Source organism: Mobula hypostoma, chromosome 9, assembly GCF_963921235.1.
Source record: "Mobula hypostoma chromosome 9, sMobHyp1.1, whole genome shotgun sequence".
Classification (NCBI taxonomy): domain Eukaryota; kingdom Metazoa; phylum Chordata; class Chondrichthyes; order Myliobatiformes; family Myliobatidae; genus Mobula; species Mobula hypostoma.
The window spans coordinates 4,464,461-4,485,491 of NC_086105.1; the positions used below are offsets into that span (position 1 = coordinate 4,464,461).

Below are 21,031 nucleotides of genomic sequence, written 5' to 3' on the forward strand. Positions count from 1 at the left end.
CAGACTTAACACCCAATAACTGAGGTAAGGATAAAATCTGTAGATGATTCACACATAAGCAACAAACTAAAGTGCGTTAATATTAAATATAAGGTTTATCTGCACCTTCCTGAAGTCCACAGTAATTTCCTTTGTCCTCCACATTCAGGCTTAGGTTGTTGTTCTCACACCAATCTACCAGCACTCCACTTCCTCTCAATACTCTGTCTCAACATCGTTCTTGATAAGGCCAACCACTGTTGTGTCATCTGCAAACTAATTGACACGGTTTGAGCTGGATCCTGCGATACAGTCATGTGTCAGCAGTGGGCTGAGCACACAGCCTTGGGGAGCGCCAATGCTCAGCAGAGTGCGGTGAGAGATATTGCTGTCCGCATAGGCTGACTGTGGCCTTACTGTAAAGAAATTCAGTATCCAATTGCAGGGGGAGGTGTTGAGACTCAGCGAGGACAATTTCCCCACCAGTTTCTAGGATACGATGGTGTTGAACGCTGAACTGAAGTCTATGAACAGCAGTCTGGAATATGAGACCCCATTTACCACGGGGGACAGGACAGAGTGCAGGGCAGAGGCTATTGCGTCATCTGTGGATCGAATTGAGTGATAAGTGAACTGGAAAGGGTCCAGTGTAGCCAGGAGAAAGGCTTTAACGTGCTCCATGACCAGCTGCTCAAAGCATTTTATAATGGTTAAGTGAATGTCACTGGATGATAGTCATTTAGGCAGGTTACTGTCACCTTCTTCGGAATGGTGGTTGCTGCCTTGAAAACTGAAGGGACAATGTATTGTTCCAGAGAGATGTTAAATATATCCGTCACCAACTCCATCAGCTGGGCTGCGCAGTCTTTCAGAACCCGACCTGACATATTATCAAGGCCCACAGCTTTGCGTGGGTTGACTCTGACCAGAGTTTTCCTAACCTCGGCTTCAGCCAGACGGAGTGTCTGCTCCCCTGGGGGGAGGGGTGCCTTCCTCGCCAGCACTTTGTTCTGCATCAAACCGGGGAGTGAAGCATCCTGGTCACTGGCGCGCAGGGTAGACGTGTAGTCTGTAAGCCTCTGAGTTCCCTGCCACATGTACCTCGTGTGTCTGGTATCACAGAAGTGACTGTCAATTCTGTGAGAATGCTCCCATTTCACCTTCCTGATGGAACGGGAAAGCATTATTCTTGCTTCCCTGGGAGAAGTTGCATTTCCCGATCTAAAAGCAGCAACACGATCCCTCAGCCTGGCACTGACCCCTGCTTCTGATTTGCCCTCACCCAGATGTGTTTCATGACGGTAATATCCTCAGTTCACTTCTCTATGTAGCTGGTCACAGAATCCATGTATTCCTCGATGTTAACATGATCGCCATAGGTAGCGGGCTCCTTGAACATTCTCCAGTTTGTGTTATCAAAGCAACTTTATTCACCATATCTATATAAATGTATCATTTGCAAACTTGACCATATTTCCATCAATTCTGTCATCAAAGTCATTGGCTGCTTATTATGAAAAGTAGTCCCACAGCCAACCCTGCAGAACAACACTGGATTCTGGCAGCCAACCAGAATGTGCTCCCTTTATTCCCACTCTTTGCCTCCTGCCAGTCAGCCGATCTTCTGCAATGCTGGTATCTTTCCTATAATAACATGAGCTCTTGTTTAGCAGACTCGTGTGCGGCACCTTGTCAAAGGCCTTCTGAAAATCCGAGTAAACAACATCCACTGACTTTTCTTTGTCTCTCTGACCTACTATTTCCTCAAAAAATTCCAACAGATTTCTCAGGCAAGATTTCACCTTAAGGAAGCCATCACCTCTGTGCCTCAAAGGCTGGAGTGGGCACACACAGACGCACAGCTTCCCTGTGAAGATATCTCCAATCCATCGATCCAAGGTGTAAACTTGGCCAGCTCCATCATCAGCTCTAACCTTCCCAGCATCGTGGACATCTTTGAAGGATCATGCCTCAAAAAGGTGGCATCCATCATTAAGGACCTCCATCACCCAGGACATGCTCCCTTCTCATTGTCACCATCAAGGTGGAGGTATAGGAGCCTGAAGACGCACTCAGCAATTCAGGAACAGCTTCTTCCCCAACTACCATTAGATTTCTGAATGGCCAATTTTCTTTGCTCTCCTTTTACATTACTTATTTAATTTAATAATATTTTCTTATTGTAAGTTTTTTAGTTTTCTGTTTATCTGTTTTATTATTTTGTTATTATGTATTGGACTAACAACAATTGCAAAACAACAAATTTCACACAAATGCCAGTGATATTAAACTAGATCTGATTCTCTAATTCTGATTGCTGCCTTTTTGAAGCATCACCTTTTGAAGGTGTCATGGATGCTGACTGAGTTTCCAAATCCCTGCAGCTTTTTCTGATCCTGTGCAGAGGCCCCTCTCTGACAGCTCTCCCTAAAGCCCAATTTATACTTCTGTGTCAAATGTACACTGTAGGTAACACGTACCCTACGCTGTAGGGTGACGTGCACCTCCCCAAAAAAAAGTAACTTGTGCGTCGCGGCGATGCAGACCGCAACAACTGTGATTGGTCCGCTTGGTAGCATCGCATTTCCTCATACACATTTCCGGTTGCTTTTCTCTGCCACGTCTGTACACTGAGCCGAAATAAACCATTGGAGACGATGAACCAAATTGTCAAATCTACCTGCCGACATCCGAAAATATTTGAAATGCATTTCCTTGTCCATGTCTCTCACGAAGAAACTCAACACAGCGGCATAGAAACCCCTCCGCCAACTAGCGTTTTTGCGGTGAATTGTAGAGTGACGCAGACACAACTACGCATGCTTGCTACGGCGTAGGCTACACAGAAGTATAAATGAGCCTTTAGTGCTGAAGTGTCAGTCTGGGTCTCTGCTCCAATCTGCAGTTTGGGCCACACACCATCACCTCTGTGCCTCAAAGGCTGGAGTGGGCACACAGAGACACACAGCTTCCCTGTGAAGATATCTCCAATCCAGCTTCCGTCCTGCTCAAGAGTTCTTGGATCATGGCTGTTGACTGATTAAATGTTCACCATTCAGTCTGTGACCTGTTATTCTCTCTCTCTCCGCACCCCCCCCCCCCGCCCTTTGCAGGCACCATCTTACGTGTACGTATTGTGTGGTCTGGGATTATTTATCTACCAGTCCTTGGATGCCATTGATGGAAAGCAGGCCAGAAGGACCAACAGCAGCTCTCCCCTTGGGGAGCTGTTCGACCACGGATGTGATTCCTTTTCTACAGGTGCGTGCTTTAAAGAATGAGCACTCTCTGATGCAGTACACAGTGACAACCAGTAGCGATGCAGATTAGGATCAAGGTTACAAAGCAAGCACCAAATTGGATCAGATTGAAAGGCAGAGTAGAGTCATAGAATACTTTCAGCCCATCTAGTCTATGCCAAACTGTTCTGTCTAGTCCCATCGACCGGAGTCTGGACCATAGGCCTCCATACCCCTCCCATCCATGTACATATCCAAATATCTCTCTAATGTTGCAATCAAACCTGCATCCATCGCTTCTGCTGGCAGCTCATTCCACACTCTCACCACCTTCAGTGAAGAAGTTGCCCCTCATGTTTCCCTTAAACATTTCACCTTTCACCCTTAACCTATGTCCTCTTGTTCTTACCTCATCCAACTTCAGTGGAAAAAGCCTGTTTGCATTTGCCCATATGTACCCCTCATAATTTTGTGTACCTCTTTCAAATCTCCCCTCATTCTCCTACAGTCCAGGGAGTAAAGTCTTACCTATTCGGCCTTTCCCTATAACTCAGGTCCTAAAGTCCCAGCAACATCCTTGTAAATTTCCTTCATACTCTTTCAATCTTATTGACGTCTTTCCTATAGGTAGATGACTAGGACTGTACACAAAGCTTCATATGAGGCCTCACCAGCATCTTATACAGCTTCAACATAACATCCCAACTCCTGTACTTGATACTTCGATTAATGAAGGCCAATATGCCAAAAGATTTCTACCCATATACCTGACATCACCTTCAAGGAATTATGGACATGTATTCCCAAATCCCTGTGTTGTAAAGCATTCCTCAGTGTCCTCCCGCTCACGACGCAAATTCTACCCTGGTTTGTCCTCCCAGAGTGTAATGCCTTACTCTTGTCTGCATTAAATTTCATCTACTGCCATTTCTGCCCATTTTTCCATCTGATCCAGATCCCACTAGAAGCTTTGATAGTCTCCCTCACTGTCCACTATGCCCCCAATCTTGGTGTCATGCACAGATTTGGTGATCCAGTTAACCACATTATCATCCAGATCATTGATTTAGAGAGCAAATAACAACGGACCCTGTATGAGCCTTGTGTCTGTTTTCTGTCTGTTGGAGCCATGTATCCATCTTCTGCCTGTATTATATGTTGTAGTTAGTCACAAGGGTTGGTGGAAGCAAATGAGTATAGTTACATATTCACATTTGGTAGTTTAGTCTAATTGAGGGGGTAAGTCACAAGATGATTTTTCTTTTGTTGACCACTAATTTAGTTCAAATGCTAGTTACGTTAATTGGAACGTTATTAGACGGCTTAACTACGTGTATAAAACTAATTCTGATATCAACAATCAGAACACTTAGTTACATTGATTTCAGCATTAAGTCAGCATTAAGTTTATTGTTTTTATTGCTATAAGATCGTTTGTCTTTGCTGATTTTGTAATAAAGGATCAAAAGTACCTTTTTCTACTTTGGAGCTTTGTTATTTGGAAGCAAGTCATACAGTGTTGATCACTCTGGCCTCTTCCCTCGACGGTTTTGCTTTGTTTTAAAGTAACTGCTACAGACCCAGCACTGATCCCTGTGGCACATTACTAATCGCAGGCCTCCAGTCAATGAGGCAACCATCTACGACCACTCCGGCATCTCCTGCAAAGCCAGTGTCTAATCCAGTTTACTACGTCTTCCTGAATGCCAAGTGACTGAACCTCCTTGACCAACCATGCAGTAACTTGTCAAAGGCCTTGCTAAAGTCCCATTGTAATTAGCTTTATTTCTTCCCCTTGTTTTTCCTTTCCAGTTGTGGTGGGCTTGGGCACCTGCCTAGCCGTTCGTTTGGGAACAGATTCAGATCTGATGTTTTTCTGCTGCTTCATTGGCTTGTTTCTTTTCTACTGTGCTCACTGGCAAACCTACGTCTCAGGATCACTGCGATTTGCAAAGTGAGTTTGCTTATTTCATTCTTTACAGTGTTAAATGCTATCCCATTAAATGTATTTAAAAGACAGATAGAATTTTTCAGAGCAAGGGAATGAAGGGTTGTGGGGAAAGGCAGGTGGGTAGAACTAGGTCCACAGCCAGATCAGCTGTGATCTTATTGAATAATGATAATAAGACAATCCATAATAACTGTCTGGATATAATAATACAGGAAAGACAAGCAAGTACAACTTAATTGATATAGCCGTCCAAACACACACAACGTACAGAAATCAAGAAGTGAAAATTACCAGGAATACGCTGAATTAAAAGAGGAAACTGAAAGACTATGGAACATGAACAGATATACATTGTCCCAATAGTAATATCTACAACTGCTATCATCCCGAAGTCACTACACAATAGCATTAAACAATTTGGCCTACATAGCAATATTTATGTAAATCTCTAGAAAGGCACAATATTAAGCAACACTAGAATAGTCCAAAAGTTCCCAGCAATTAAGAAATGAGTATGCTTGGCTGTGCTTGTACCTCACGCTTTACCAGCTTGAGCTGAGAAATAATACAACAATAATAATAATATTCCCCCTATACTTTCCTCAAATCACCTTAAAATCATGCCCCTCATATTAGCCATTTCTGTCCTAGGGAAAGGCTCTGGCTATTCGCTTGAGCTATGCCTGCAAAGGGAAAAGCCCCAACCTGCTCAGCCTTTCCTCATAAGACATGCTCTCTAATCCAGGCAGCACCTGGTGAATCTCCTTTGCTACCTCTTTAAAGCTTCTACATCCGTCCTATAATAAGGTGACTGGAACTGACCACAATATTCCAAACAACACACACAAAATGCTGGAAGAACTCAGCAGGCCAGGCAGCATCTGTGGAAAAGAGTACAGTCGAAGTTTCGGGCCGAGACCCTTCAGCAGTACTGGAGGAAAAAAAGACGTGTAGGTTTAAGAGGTCACGAGGAGAAGCAGTGAGCGAGGGTTTCACTGATCTCCTGTCGAAAAGAATATTTAAACTTTTCAGGAGAGGCATCCCTTGAAGAGATTTCACAGTGTAGTAATCCAATCACAAATGAGAAAATCTGCAGAAACTGGAAATCGTATGCTAGATAGTGTAACCGCAAGAAGGCTTTTTTTCACTGAGGTTGAGTTAGACTTGAACTGCAGGTTATGGGTTAAGGGTGAAAGGTGAAATATTTTAGGGGGACTTGAAGGGAATGTAGCAGGAGAACATCAGATCCAAATCTGTTCCTAAGCAAATGGTCAGGAATGGCCAGCCCACCAAAACTGGAAAGGGGGTAAAAAGCAAGGGGAAGAAATAAAGTTAATGCAATGGACTTCAGCAAGGCCATTGACAAGTTACCACATGGTAGGTCAAGGAGCCTTTGAGGGTGGTGAGAGTGGGAATTAAGCTGTCAGCATAAGTGGTAGGTGTGGGTTTGATTTCAATAGTTAAGAGAAGTTTGGATAAGTACATGGATGGGATGGTTATGGAGGTCTATGGTCCAGGTGCCTGTCAATGGGACTAGGCAGGAAGCACAGGAGTCTTGGGTCCAACATCACCAAGTTCGGGAACAGGTGCAGGTTGATGGGACCAGGCAGATTAACCGTTCACCATTGACTAGATGGGCCAAATGGCTCATTTCTGTGCTCTGACATTACAATACATTTTGTTGTACACCCAGTTCCTGCTTAAGTGTCATGAAGATTTCTGCCTTCCAGGCAGTGAGTTCCAGATCCCTCACCAACCTCAGAGTCACTGTATTTTCCCATTTCCCCTTTAATTCCTTTTAAATCCAGTCCTCTGGTTACTGTCCTATTAAGGAAACAAATGAGAAGAAGAATATTCCAAAGGTCACATACCCTTTGAGTTTTGCAAGCCCCTTACTTTTCATAGTTCTGTAGTTATTACCTGCTGCTTTGTTACCTTTCCACACTATGATGGGGTTATTATCATCTTCTCAAGTCTATGTGCATAGGTGCAGTGAAAATCTTACTTGTAGCAGCATCATAAACATCGGGCATCAGATAAATAGCATTCTCAAGAAAAACAAATTATAGCCAATTTTAACAAAAAAGAACACAATTAGAAACCATAGAAACTACAGCACAGAAACAGGCCTTTTGGCCCTTCTTGGCTGTGCCGAACCATTTTCTGCCTAGTCCCACTGACCTGCACACGGACCATATCCCTCCATACACCTCCCATCCATGTATCTGTCCAATTTATTCTTAAATGTTAAAAAAGAACCTGCATTTACCACCTCGTCTGGCAGCTCATTCCATACTCCCACCACTCTCTGTGTGAATAATCTCTGTTAGATCAAAAAAATTGTATTTCATTGTAGGTTTACACCATCCAGTTGAGTGAAATCTATTTCTCATGTTGCAGTTTACTCTAGTTCGTTCTCGATTAACCACTGGTCTCTCTGTTTGATTAGAATTGATGTAACTGAAGTTCAAATCTGCATAATGCTCATCTTTTTCTTGTCTGCCATTGGAGGAGCCACACTTTGGGACAGTGAGGTGAGTGGTTCTATAAATTCATGATGGCACCCTGATTTCATGACTCGGGTACAGTGTGAAACCAGGCTGGAGACAAAAGGGACTTGTAGTCTTGGTTCATAGAAACCACTGGGAGGGATTATCGGTACTACAGTGTAGGAACAAGTGTCTTCCAGTTTGTGCAAGATTCCAACCAATGACAATGAGATAATCAGAGCAAACTCGATGGGCCAGATGCTCCTTTGCCTCCTCCTCATCATTATCATTATATGTCGTCTTATATTGACGTGGGTGATCTTGGTCTAATCCATGATCATTTTTCTTGGCAATTTTTTCAACAGATGTGGTTTGCCATTGCCTTCTGGGCTGTGTCTTTACAAGATGAGTGACCCCAGCCATTATCAATACTTTTCAGAGATTGTCCGCTGGCACAAGTCCTGGTTATGCGACCACTGACACCAGGCAGACACTCTCTGAAGAGTATTGATAACAGCTGGGGTCACTCATCTTGTAAAGACACTGCCCAGAAGAAAGCAATGGTAAACCACTTCTCTGGAAAAATTTGCCAAGAACAATTATGGTCGAAAACCAAGACTGCCCACGTCATATGACATGGCACATGATGATGAATGTATCTGCCTCTACCACCGCCCTGGGCAGCGTGTTCCACACAGGTGAATGTTGTGAAATTTGTTTTGTCGCAGCAGTACATTGCAAGACATAAAATTACTATAAATTACAAAAATAAGTATTGCAGAATAGTAAGACAGTGATCATGGGTTTATGGATCCTTCAGAACGTGATGGCAGAGTGGAAAACTCTGTCCCTAAGACATTGTGTGTGGTCTTTGTGCTCCTATACCTCTTCCCTGATGGTAGTAATGAGAAGAGCACACGTCCCTGATGGATGCAGCTTTCTGTCCTGCTTAATGTGCCCAGATTTCACTGGAAGTCGTAGCTCTTGCAAAACCAAGTTTATATTTGGCTGCTTTAAAAAGAGCCTTTAATCATCCCTATACAATTAGCATGGTGCATATAATTTAACACAATTAATTATTTAAAGATCAAAGATTAGCTTTATATACATTGAAAAAAACAGATGTGACATTTGCTTCAAATCAAATCAGTAAGAATTGTGTAGAGGGCAGCCTGCAAGTGTCAACATAACATGCCCCTCAACTCACTCACCCTCACCCGTTCACCTTTGGACTGTTGGAGGAAACCGAAGCACCCAGACAAAGCCCACATGGTCATGGGAGAAAGTACAATCTCCTTATAGCAGCAGGAGTTAAACTCTTGATTGTTGATCACTGGCACTGTAAGGGTAAAGCAGGGACCCCCACCAGCCAGACCATGCTCTCTTCATGCTGTGCCCATCAGGAAGAAGGTACAAGAGCCTCAGGGCTCACCACCAGCTTCAGGAACGGTTATTACCCCTCAACCATCATGCTCTTGGTCCAAAGGGAATAACTTCTGACGCTTCAGAGTAAAACCAGCTAAGTTTCTCTGAGACACAGACCCTTCGTCAGGGTCTCAGCCAGAAATGTCAGTGTTTTATTCCCTTCATAGGTGCTGCCTGACCTGCCGAGTTCCTCCAGCATTTTGTGTGTGTTGCTCAAGTGCTCGAACAGGTGCAGAATCTCCTTTGTTCAAGATGTCAGACTTCTGCTTATAGCTAATATCAGTGTTTACGTGGCTTCTTGCAGGGAACTGAATTTTACAATTTGCCTAGAAAACTGTGGAGCGTAATACTAATACCAAAGTCTAGACTAGAAGCATCCTTCCCATGACCAGCAGCTTTGGCGATTATTTAATTCACTGCTGCTTGTTGAATCTGACTGATTACCACTGTCATCTGCACAAGCCCATGTGTGCAGAGGTGCGATGAGAAGCAAACTTGCTGCAGCATCACGGGCACAGACCGTCACATTTTGTTCAATGTCGAGCCAACGCACCTTAGTAAATTCCTAACGAATGTAAAATGTATCTGACAAATAAGGTTCACCTTTGATAAGCAGTATTTACAAGAAAAATATAAGTGCAACACAATTTGTTCTACACAGCCCTGTTGAGTCCAGCACAGTGAATCAAATGAACTGTGGAGCTTACCAGCTTGGCCATGTGCATCGTATAATTATCCATTCTTCCCATCGACATTTCCCAGACCTGCTGCTCGCCATTCAGGATACATTCCCTCTCTCCACATTATTAACTGTCCATTTGAGTCTGTTTCGTAAATGTTCAGAAGCCTACAGATTATTGGACCAAGGTGCTGTGTCTGACTAATTCAACAGTTCAGCCAGCTCTGTGTGCAAAGCTCAAAGTAAAACTTATTTTCAAAGTACTACATTCTACCCGGAGATTTCTTTTCTGAGCAACAATCATTTTGTTCTCCTTTACATCATGCACTGAAGGACATACAAGCAGAATTAGGCTATTCAGCCCATGGCTGATTTATTATCCCTCTCAACCCCATTCTCCTGCCTTCTCCCTGTAATCTTTGACACCCTTAATAATCAAGATCCTATCAACCTCTGCTTTAAATATTCCCAATGATCTGTCCTCCAAGGTCACAGTGAATTCCACAGATTCACCACCCACTGACTAAAGAAATTCCTCCTCATCTGTTAAAAGGTGTGTCCTTGTATTCTGAGGATGAGCCCTCTGATCATAGGCTCACTCACTGTAGGAGACATCCTCTCCACATGCACTCTATCTGGGCCTTTAATATTCAGTAGATTTCAATGAGATCCCCCTCATCTTGCAGGCACTTATTGTAAAATAAAGAAATATAATAAAATTTATGAAAAACTACATAAACACTGACAAACAACAAATGTGTAAAAGACAAACTGCATATAAAACAGAAGCACTGAGAACAAGTGTGGGTGTGTCTGATCGTGGAGTTAGTTTATTTAGAAATAGAGCGAGGAATGGGCCTTTCTGATGCTTCAAGCTGCTCCTCCCAATTTGTTGGTAAGCTCCACAGTTCATCTGATTCACCTCCCAATTTAACCCTAGCCTAATCGCGGGGCAATTTACAATAAACAATTAACCTACCAATCAACCTACCAATCAGTATGTCTTTGGACCATGGGAGGAAACCGGAGCACCTGGAGAAAACCCATGCATTCCACAGAGAGGATGTACAGAGAGTCCTTAGGACAAGGAATTGAACTCCAAACTCTGATGCTCCGAGCTGTAATAGAGTCCCGTGAATCGCTATGGTATCATGTCCGTCAGTGTTGGCCATTGTTATATTTAACTGATCCTTGCCAACAGAGGGGTTCACTTATGACATTGAAACATTGCTATTCCTGCAGGTTAGGTGCTGGTAGTAAATGTGAACCCCTCCTCTCCATCTCCCTCCACTGTAGCTCCATTCTAGAAACCGAATCAGGTTTATTATCACTGATGTATGTTGTGAAATTTGTTTTTGCAGCAGCAGTAAAGTGGAAGACATAAAGTTACAATAAGAAATAGTAAAACTATGACTAGGTAAAGTAGACCAAATTAGTGAGGAAGGCACAAGAGATTCTGCGGATGCTGGAAATCCAGAAGAACACACACAAAATGCTAGAAGAACTCAGCAGGTCAGGCAGCATCTATGGAAATGAATAAACAGTCCTGGTGAAGGTTCTCGGCCGGAAACATCAATTGTTTATTCATTGCCATAAATTAGTGTTCATTGTTCGTTCAGAAATATGGTACGGGGAAGAAGCTGTTCCTAAAATGTTGAGTGTGCGCCTTCAGGCTCCTGTACCTCCTCTCTGACGGTAGTAATGAGAAGAGGGCATGTCCTGGGTGGTGAGGATCCTTGATGGATACCACCTTCTAGAGGCGTCACGTTTTGAAGATGTCCTTGATGGTAGGCAGGGTGGTGCTGGCTGAATTTACAACCCTGTGCAGCTCCTTGTGATCCTGTGCATCGGAGCCTTCATACCAGACGGTGATGCAACCAGTCTAGACATTTCGTGGAGTCTTTGGTGACATTTCAGTGAAGTGTCTTCTTCCTGGGTAGTTATTGGGATCCTGATCATAATCAATTTTGTTCCTGTCTCCTTTCCACCGGTGTTTACAGATTAGTTTGGAAAGTTCTGCACCATGACGACGCCTAAATTGGAGTTGAGGATTTATTGTGTTTCACATTGCTCAGGCTTTGCCAGAGGTTTGTTTGTGACATTTTGCAAGGACTGGGTTGCACATGATGAGATGCAGTGTGCTTCATTGACAGTGTAGTGTTCCATTCCCATGTGCACTTCAGAGTGGTGTGGACAAAAAAAATTTGTGTTTCTTACTTGTCTTTTTTGTTATATTCTGCTGCTACTGGACACCCCCCGCCCCTGTAAAATGTTACACGGGATGGCTAAAGAAAGGTAATGCATTTTCTACACTTGTGTTCTAATTATACTGAGTGAATGAGGTTTGGAACCAAATGAGAGATTGTGGGCAGGTTTCTACCTCAGTTATTGTTGATGGTTTATGATTTTCTCAGTGTCCTTGTCTGCATTGTTACAGCCTTTCTTCTTTCTTCCCATAAAGATCCCAGTATTAGGAATAAGGATGAAAATTATCCCAGTGCTTGGGATAATGATGGGAGCAATCTACTCATGCGCCAATTACTTTCAGGTCATCTTTACTGGTGGGACAGGAAAAAATGGCTCCACGATCGCGGTAGGCAGATATACTGAGTGACGGCACATTTTCCATGCGGTTACCGGGCTGTGGCTTCTGATACTGATTGTAATATTCCCCATTTCTCTAGGGCACCAGTGTTTTGTCACCAGCCATGCACATCGGCCTGGTAATAATCCTGGCGGCAATGATCTACAAGAAATCCACCACGCATTTGTTTGAGGAACATCCATGTCTCTATGTTTTAGCATTCGGATGTGTGACTTCAAAAGTCACAAACAAGTTAGTGGTATGTTAATATCAAACGTGTGGCAGTAAATCACCTCTTTTTAAATGGGCTCTCACCTTTCAACACTTGTTGAGAAGACATATGGTGTGTTGGCCTTCGTTAGTCAGGGGATTGAGTTCCGGAGCTGCAAGACAATGTGATAGCTCTATAAAACCCTGTGAATATTGTGCTCAGTTCTGGTTGCCTTATTATGGGAAGGATGTAAAAACTTTGGGGAGGGAGCAGAGGAGGTTTAGTCATAGTCATACTTTATTGGTCCCGGGGGAAGATTGGTTTACCAGCAATGCTGTCTCATTTGGCTGTATTTATGTATGGTTGAATGGCAATTAAACCTGAACTTGTGTAGGATGCTGCCTGGATTAGAGAGTACATCTTATGAGGGTGGGTTGAGTGAGTTAGGGCTTTTCTCTTTGGAGGCAAAGGAGGAAGAGAGGCAATTTGAGAGTTGTACAAGATGATAAGAGGCATAGATGAAGTGAAGTGCCAGAGACTTTACCCCAGGGCAGAGATGACTAATATGAGGGGGCATAATTTTAGGATGATTGGAGGAAAGTATAGGGAGGATGTCAGAGGAAGGTTTAGGAGGGAAAGGTTAGATTGATCTTGGAGAAGGTTAAAAGGTTGTGGGCTGAGGTGCCTGAACTGTGCTGTACTGTCTATGTTGATTCCAATCCATATTTAACAGGCACAGCTTTCCAGGGAATTGATCATGTCAGGAGTGCACAGATCTGTTTTTGACGCTTGTTTGTGCATATGACTAACCTTGGTTCTCACCTGCTACATCCGGAATAAGGTGACATCTGCCACGATCTATGGTCTTAATTTTTTAAACCTGTTGGAACAGGCTGCTCGGACAGAGTCTGGCAGTGATTGTTGTGGAAAAGCAGCTCGATCAGCATGTGTGGAGGAGGAGTTGTGAAGTTTAGGTACCATTCGGTTGAAAGGAAACGAGTTTCTGAAAGCACAGGTCTCAAGGATAGAGTATTAGAGTATTTAGGTGCAGTGGGACCCAGAGGGCACAACTTCTGAATAGAGGGGCGTCCCTTTAGAACAGAGATGAGGAATTTCTTCAGCCACAGGGTGGTGAATCTGTGGAATTCATTGCCACAGATGGTTGTGCAGGCCAAGTCATTGGTATATTTACAGCAGGTTGATAGTAAGGGTGTCAAAGGTTATGGGGAGAAGGCAGGAGAATAGGATTGAGAGGGAAAATAATCCGTCATGATCGAATGGTGGAACAGACAAGATGGGCTGAATGGCCTAAATTTTGTTTGTATGTTTTATGGACCAGTCCCCGAGTGGAAAAGACCATGAAATGGAGTAGGGGCTGGGAGAAGAGCCAGAGATACTGGAATTTTCCCAGTCGGCTGTGTGGTGGGCAAGGTCATTTTCCAACAATGTATGACACTTGTTGTGGTAACAACATTTCTTGTTGGTTCTCCAGGTGGCACACATGACAAGAAGCAAGATGAAACTACAAGACACAGCATTCATAGGGCCTGGCCTGCTGTTCTTCAATCAGTACTTCAATAGCTTTATTAATGAATATATTGTACTGTGGATAGCAATGGTACGTATCTCATCTCCATATGGAAACATGAGATTCTGCAGATACTGGAAGTCCAGAGCAACACACACAAAATAACATCGCGGTACTATAGCAGTTAATGCAATGTTATTACAGCTGGGGACATCTGAGTTTGGGGTTGATTCCAGCGTCAACTGTACGGAGCTTGTATGTCCGCCTCGTGGAATGTGTGGGTTTTCCCCAGGCATTCCGGTTTCCTCCCACAGTTCAAAGATGGACTGGTCAGTAGGTTAAATTGTCCTGTGATTAGGTTAGGGTTAAATCGAGGGTTTGGGGGGTTGCTGGGGTAGTGTGGGGAGATAAAAGGTCAGAAGGGCCTATTCCGCACTAAGAAAATTTTTTAAAAAACCATTCCTGGGGGAACTTCTGGTCAGACAGCATCAACAGAGAGGAATAAACAGCGTTCTGGGCCAAGACCCTTCATCTGGAATGGGAAGCAAGGGGGAGAAACAAGAATAGGGTGGTGAGGGAGGGGACAGAGAGCAGTCTCACAGGTGAGGGGGAAGGTGGGTGGGTCATCTTATCTCCATCTATTCTGGTCAGGATGAGGATTATTGTCACGTGCGTTCAGAATTCAGGTACCTCAGCTTTCATCGATCATAGACACGACAATCTGTAACTGCTGAAACTCAACAACAAAATGCTGGTGGAACTCACCTGTCCTCACCTATCAACTCATTTCTTCTGCCCTTTACCTCTTTCACGTATCCCCTCCAGCTTCTCCCATCATTCCCTCCCCCACCTCCTCACCTATCACCTGTCAGTTTGTGCTCCTCTCCCTCCTCCCAGCACTTTGTTCTTGCTTCTGCCCCCTTCCTTTCCACTCTGGTGAAGGGTCTCGGCCAGTTTACTTCCCTTCATAGATGCTGCCTGACTTGCTGAGTTCCTCCAGCATTTTGTGTGTATTTTTAATTAGGCATGGTTACAACAACCTGCTCTCAGGCTGATTCTGGAGGTGAGAGGGTTAGACTATGAGGAGAGATTGAGTCGCCTGTGACTGTACTCACTGGAATTCAGAAGCATGAGAGGATCTTATCGAAACAACTAAAATTATGAAAGGGTAACGGAAGGAAAGTTGTTTCCACTGGTAAGTGGAACTAAAAGAAGGGGACATAACGTCAAGATTCAGGGACAGAGGAGGAGGAACTGCTTTTCCCGGAGAGTAGTGAATCTGTGGTATGTTCTGCTCAGGGAAGCAGCAGAGGCTACCTCGTTATATTTAAGACATAGATGTTTGGGAGTTAAGGTTCGGATTAGGGTCCACAGCTCATTTAGCAGAAAGAAAACTCTGATCTCAAACCTCTGTTGCCTTGCGGCTATACCCGCAAGGAAGGTTTCAGAAATAAACCCCAAGGAAAAATCCAGAGCTGGACTCCCTAAGACAGTCCCACATTGAGTTCAACGCTGACTGGCAACTCCCGCGACACTGCTAGTACCAAAATGTATCGGTGTCTGCTGGTCTTTGGGATTCATTGGATGAGGGGGAGCCTGCTGCACGGGCATCAGCTTGCTCTCCATATCATACTGTACTGCCCTGGCTTGCGTTTGCCTACATAAACAGCTAGGACACAATATCTGTGGTCGACCCCAACTAACAGAGGGCCTGAATTGGGAGCTGAGGATTATGGGGAGCAGGCGGGTAGGGGGAGCTGAGGATTATGGGGAGAGGTGGGTAGAGAGAGCTGAGGATTATGGAGAGCAGGGGGGTAGGGGGAGCTAAATTCACGGCCAGATCAACCATTGAGGCTCGACAGGCCAAATAGTCGACTCGTGCTCCTGGTTGCTAAGTTCTTAAGTCAAGTGCTAGTTTGAAAAGCTTAGCCTGCTCTAGGCTTTTACCTGTCAACATGAGATTCTGCAGATGCTGGAAATCCACAGAATGTTGGGGAACTCAGCAGGTCAGGTGGCATCTATGGAGAGGAATAGCCAATTGATATTTCAGGCTGAGACCCTTCATCAGGACATTATTCCCATTTGTTGCTCCAGGTTCCAACATTGACGGCTCCTGTGTCACCATGGTGACCACCTCAGGCTGTGTGAAGGTGATAATGGGGAAAGATCAGGAGGGATTGGGTGGGGGCTTGTTCGAGGGATGAAAGAATTCTGAGGCCTGTTCTGATGCTTTTCAGATCCTGTCTGTGTGTGACCTGCTGACGTACTGCACATCTGTCTGCACACAAATCGCCTCCCACCTCCACATCCAGGTCTTCCGCATATCACCACACGCTCCAGAACAGGTGCCGAGACACCACAAGTGACAATTTGCCCAGCTGGAGGAAGGAGAGTCGCAGGAAGAACTGAGTGAAAGCAAACCCGGATCAGACACCAAACCCACGTCTCCAAATCCGGATCTCACACCAAACCCAGATCTCACACGAAATCCACGTCTCCGTATTAATTCTACCTTCTGTAATTATGACTTAAATGAATTGAATATTTTGGTAATGAATGGGAGAGATCTGTTTAACCTCCCCACCCACCCATCAGTGCTGCAAGAATCTGTGGAAAATACCGTTTACCCAGCTCAGGAATCATCGCATCAGAACCACTCATGTTTATATGCAAGGCCCTTCTCTGGGGTTCTCAGAGAGGCTCTCCCATTAGCAACTGTACTTCTAAATTTAAGCTTTGAAAGCAGATTGCATAGAGTTAAGATTTGTTTCCTTGTCATTAGAGCCCAATCCATGCAGGCCAACCAAGATTCTACCAACCACACCCTTTGTTTCGTACCAAATGCTTTTTAAACATTGTAATTGTCCCTGCCTCTACCACTTCCTCGGGTACCTCATTCCATATACCCACCACCTGGTCTGGGAAAAGTTGCCCCCTCAGGACCCCTTTAAATTTCCTTTTCTCTCCATAATCATATGCTCTCTAATGTGAGACTCCCTGGGGAAAAGTCTGACCATCATCTACCCTCCCAATGCCCCTATACTTCTGATGGAAGGTTTGAAATGGAAATGTTGCCCCTTCCTCAGATGCTGCACCACTTGCTCAGTGCTTCAATATTTTCTGATTTATTCCGTCCAAATACAGCTTCCTCCTCCCAAGTTCCCTTCTTTACCCACCCTTGTAATTCCTTCCTTGCACAAGAGGTATCTTTCATGTACCAGGACATTCAGAATGTGTAGGGAAGATTGGAGAATATTGTTGTCCTGCTCCTTCACTTGAGTTAGAAGGCCTTGTCTCATGTTTACTGAAACAGACTGGAATGGCAGAGCAGACTCAATGGGCCAAATGGCCTAATTCTGCTCCTATATTTTAATCTAACACAGAAGATACTGGAGGAACTCTGCAGGTCAGAGAACAAAAATAACATGCCAAGTTTGAGGCGAGGGCAGAACTCACTGAGTGGTGGGCTGAGCTTGTACCATCCAACCCCGCAATGAGCTAAAACTCGAGGCCCAGTGATTGTCTCATGTTTTCAGGGAAATCAGTCACATCCGATTCATTCCCAGGCTGATCTCTGAACAGGAGCCCGTTTATCCACCACTAACTTGTTGACAAGCTAGTTAACTTCCTTCCTGTAGAATGATAAAGGCATGAGGGTGATACCAGAGAGTCAGCAGGTCTCTTTTAGGGAAGCTTGTTTACACACCCATCTGGTTCAAGGCTGGAACTGGTTTGAAAATAAATCTCCTAATGGTAAAATTTCTTCATTTGATTCAATATAATTCATTCGTACATCTCTCCTACCATTCCATATAAAACCATAATATGTAGGAGAAGAATTAGGCCATTTTGGCCTAATGCTCTGCTGATGCATTTTCCCTCTCAGCTCCAGTGTCTTACTTTCTGCCCATAACCCTTCATGCCCCGACTAAACAAGAAGCCATAAACCTCTGCCTTAAATATACATAAAGACTAGGCCTCCACGGCTGCCAGCAGATACACCACCCTCTGGCTAGAGAAATTCCTCATCTCCATTCTAAAAGGATGTCCCTCTATTCTGAGGCTGTATCCTCTGGTCTTGTACTCTCACTACAGTGGACTCTTCTCCACTTATATTCCATCAATGCCTTTATGAATTCTACTTTCAGCCAGTTTTAGAGAAATGATCACTAGGTGGTGGAACTTCATGTCAGTTATGAGTATTAAACTTGCCTCGATTCACTGAAGAAAGGTCCAGACCCTTTGAGCTGGGAGAGTGCCTACAGTGAAAACATTGGTTCCTTGCACATTAAACTTAACACATCTCGCGATTCAAACCCCATCTCTAAACTTTGTGCAACGTTAAACCTTTTCCTGCAAATCATGATTTGAGTTCCAACAACCTATTCTGATCACTGATCGATCAAATATCATGTTGCAGAGCAGGGTATCTGCCAATTGTTTTCAGATCAAGTCGATAGTCTGAAGCTGGAGGATCATAAGTTTAAATCGTCATTCCATGTTATTTGCTGGTCAGCCGTGTAGTCTATCCATTCCTTTCTGGGTGTTAACACAAATCCTGACTGCACAGTGGGAGCACCTTCAGTACACGGATTGTATTGGTTGAAGACTACCAAAACCGTCTCAAAGGGGATCAGTGATTAAATTCTGACGATGTACGTATCTTGGGAACATAGCTTTAAGCTACCAAAACATGTTAATTGTGGAAGAGATTTGTATTAAATCAAGTAAGTGATACACTAACTGGGAACAAGGTGCCGTCTCACCAGAATATTGTTTGTGCTGCTGCTTTTCATTGTTTGGTGCAGGCTTTGTAGTGAAGTTCGGATCACAAGTTAGATGCAGTGCTGCTCTGAATGTTTTATTGTGGACTTGTGTGAGGACGTGGTGTTTATGCTGCAGTTTTGTGCCTTCAGGGTGGGAAATACATCATTTAGTTCAACACTAAATCGTTATATGTTCTTTGTACCTTTGTAATTAAACTAAAACTCAAACCTGATTGTTTCTGTCTCATTATCTTTGGTCAGTGCTGAATGACAATATTGCACAATGTTTTATACAAGGCATTTAGCATAGAAAGATGTTTCAGTTAAATGAAAGAGGGGTTAAAAATATTTTTCTTTTAAGGTTTCTTCCATTTCGTAATTCCATTCACTCACCTTCAGCCTAACCAGCCTATGCAAAAGTTCAAAGTAAATTTCTTATCAATGTAGATGTCGCCATATGCAATGCTGAAGTTCACTTTCTTATGGGCATTCACAGTAAATACAAAGCAACACAATCAATGAAAGACTGCACCCAGTAAAATGTGCAACCAATGACAGCAAATTATCAAAGTGCACATACAAGAAGTTGTTCGAGAACCATTTGAAATTACCTGGTCTATAATTTCCAGGGCTATCTCTACTCCCTTTCTTGAATAAAGGAACAACATCCACAACTGTCCAATCCTCCGGAACCTCTCCTGTCCCCAATGATGATGCAAAGATCATCAACAGAGGCTCAGCAATCTGCTCCCTCACCTCCCACAGTAGCCTGGGGTATATCTCATCCGGTCCCGGTGACTTATCCAACTTGATGTTTTCCAAAAGATCCTGCTCATCCTCTTTCTTAATATCTGTATGCTCAAGCTTTTCAATCTGCTGTATGTCATCCCTACAATTGACAAAATCCTTTTCCATAGCGAATACTGAAGTATTCATTAAGTACCCCTGCTGTTTCCTTTGGCTCCATACACACTTTTCCACTGTCACACTTGATTGGTCCTATTCTCTTAAGTCTTATCCTCTTGCTCTTCACATACTTGTAGAATGCCTTGGGGTTTTCCTTAATCCTGTGCGCCAAGGCCTTCTCATGGCCCCTTCTGGCTCTCCTAATTTCATTCTTAAGCTCCTTCCTACTAGCCTTATAATCTTCTAGATCTCCATCATTACCCAGTTTTTTGAACCTTTCATAAGCTTTCCTTTTCTTCTTGACTAGATTTACAACAGCCTTTGTACACCACTATTCCTGTACCCTACCATCCTTTCCCTGTCTCATTGGAACGTACCTATGCAGAACTCCACGCAAATATCCCCTGAACATTTGCCACATTTCTGCTGTACATTTTCCTGAGAACATCTGTTCCCAATTTACACTTCCAAGTTCCTGCTTGATACCCTCATATTTCCCCTTACTCCAATTAAACGCTTTCCTAATTTGTCTGTTCTTATCCCTCTCCAATGCTATGGTAAAGGAGATAGAATTGTGATTACTGTCTTCAAAATGCTCTCCCACTGATCCAAAACACAAGAGTAAATCAACAACAGAATGGTTTAAAAAGAAGAAAATTCATGTATTGTAAAGACCAAGTCAGAGTCCAAACAGCGGCACGGCTAATGTAGATGAACTGAACACACTGATGAGGGAGAGGGAGAAGTGGAGAGTCTGTCATCGTGCCCGACGCCGGCCCCCTAGTCCTGAGTCGATGTCGTCGTAGTAGTAGTAGTCTCATCTTAAACCTTCCCCCTACCCCACTTTGGACTCCCCTACCCTGGGGAAAATACTGTTACAGTCCACCTTATCTATACCTTGCCATTGTATGGGAGAATGCTTCCAAATGAACCAGCGCTAATGTCTGAAGGCTGTAAGGAATTGTTAAGAACTTTGTATTCATCAGTAAGTCATACAACATGAAAACAGGCCCTTTGGCCCATCATTCATGCTGACTGTTTATCCAGCGGGCTAGTCCCATCTGCCTGTATTTGGTCCGTAACCCTCTACACCAGGGGTTCCATGTCGACCTCAGGTTGGGAACTCCTGTTCTACCCCTCTCCTCTCCACGTATTTATCAAGGTGGTTTTTAGACTTTGCCAATGTGCCCACCTCAGTCACCATCACTGGTGCACTTCCATAAGGTCAAAGGTCACCCCTTATTCTCCCATGTTCCAAGGAATAAAAACCCAGA

At 43.9% G+C, this 21,031-nt stretch overlaps 1 protein-coding gene across 1 annotated transcript in view; it reads left to right on the forward strand.

The window, feature by feature from the left end:
* LOC134352218 (cholinephosphotransferase 1-like) overlaps positions 1–19,078 on the forward strand; it is a 37,194-nt gene extending 18,116 nt beyond the window's left edge. The window contains exons 3-9 of the mRNA XM_063059512.1: positions 3,093–3,240; positions 5,031–5,172; positions 7,619–7,703; positions 12,224–12,355; positions 12,447–12,605; positions 14,050–14,175; positions 16,323–19,078. Of these exons, the coding sequence (XP_062915582.1) occupies positions 3,093–3,240; positions 5,031–5,172; positions 7,619–7,703; positions 12,224–12,355; positions 12,447–12,605; positions 14,050–14,175; positions 16,323–16,451 (921 nt within the window). The 3' untranslated portion in view covers positions 16,452–19,078. The remainder of the gene's footprint in view (positions 1–3,092; positions 3,241–5,030; positions 5,173–7,618; positions 7,704–12,223; positions 12,356–12,446; positions 12,606–14,049; positions 14,176–16,322) is intronic.
* The last annotated feature ends 1,953 nt before the right edge of the window (positions 19,079–21,031 follow it).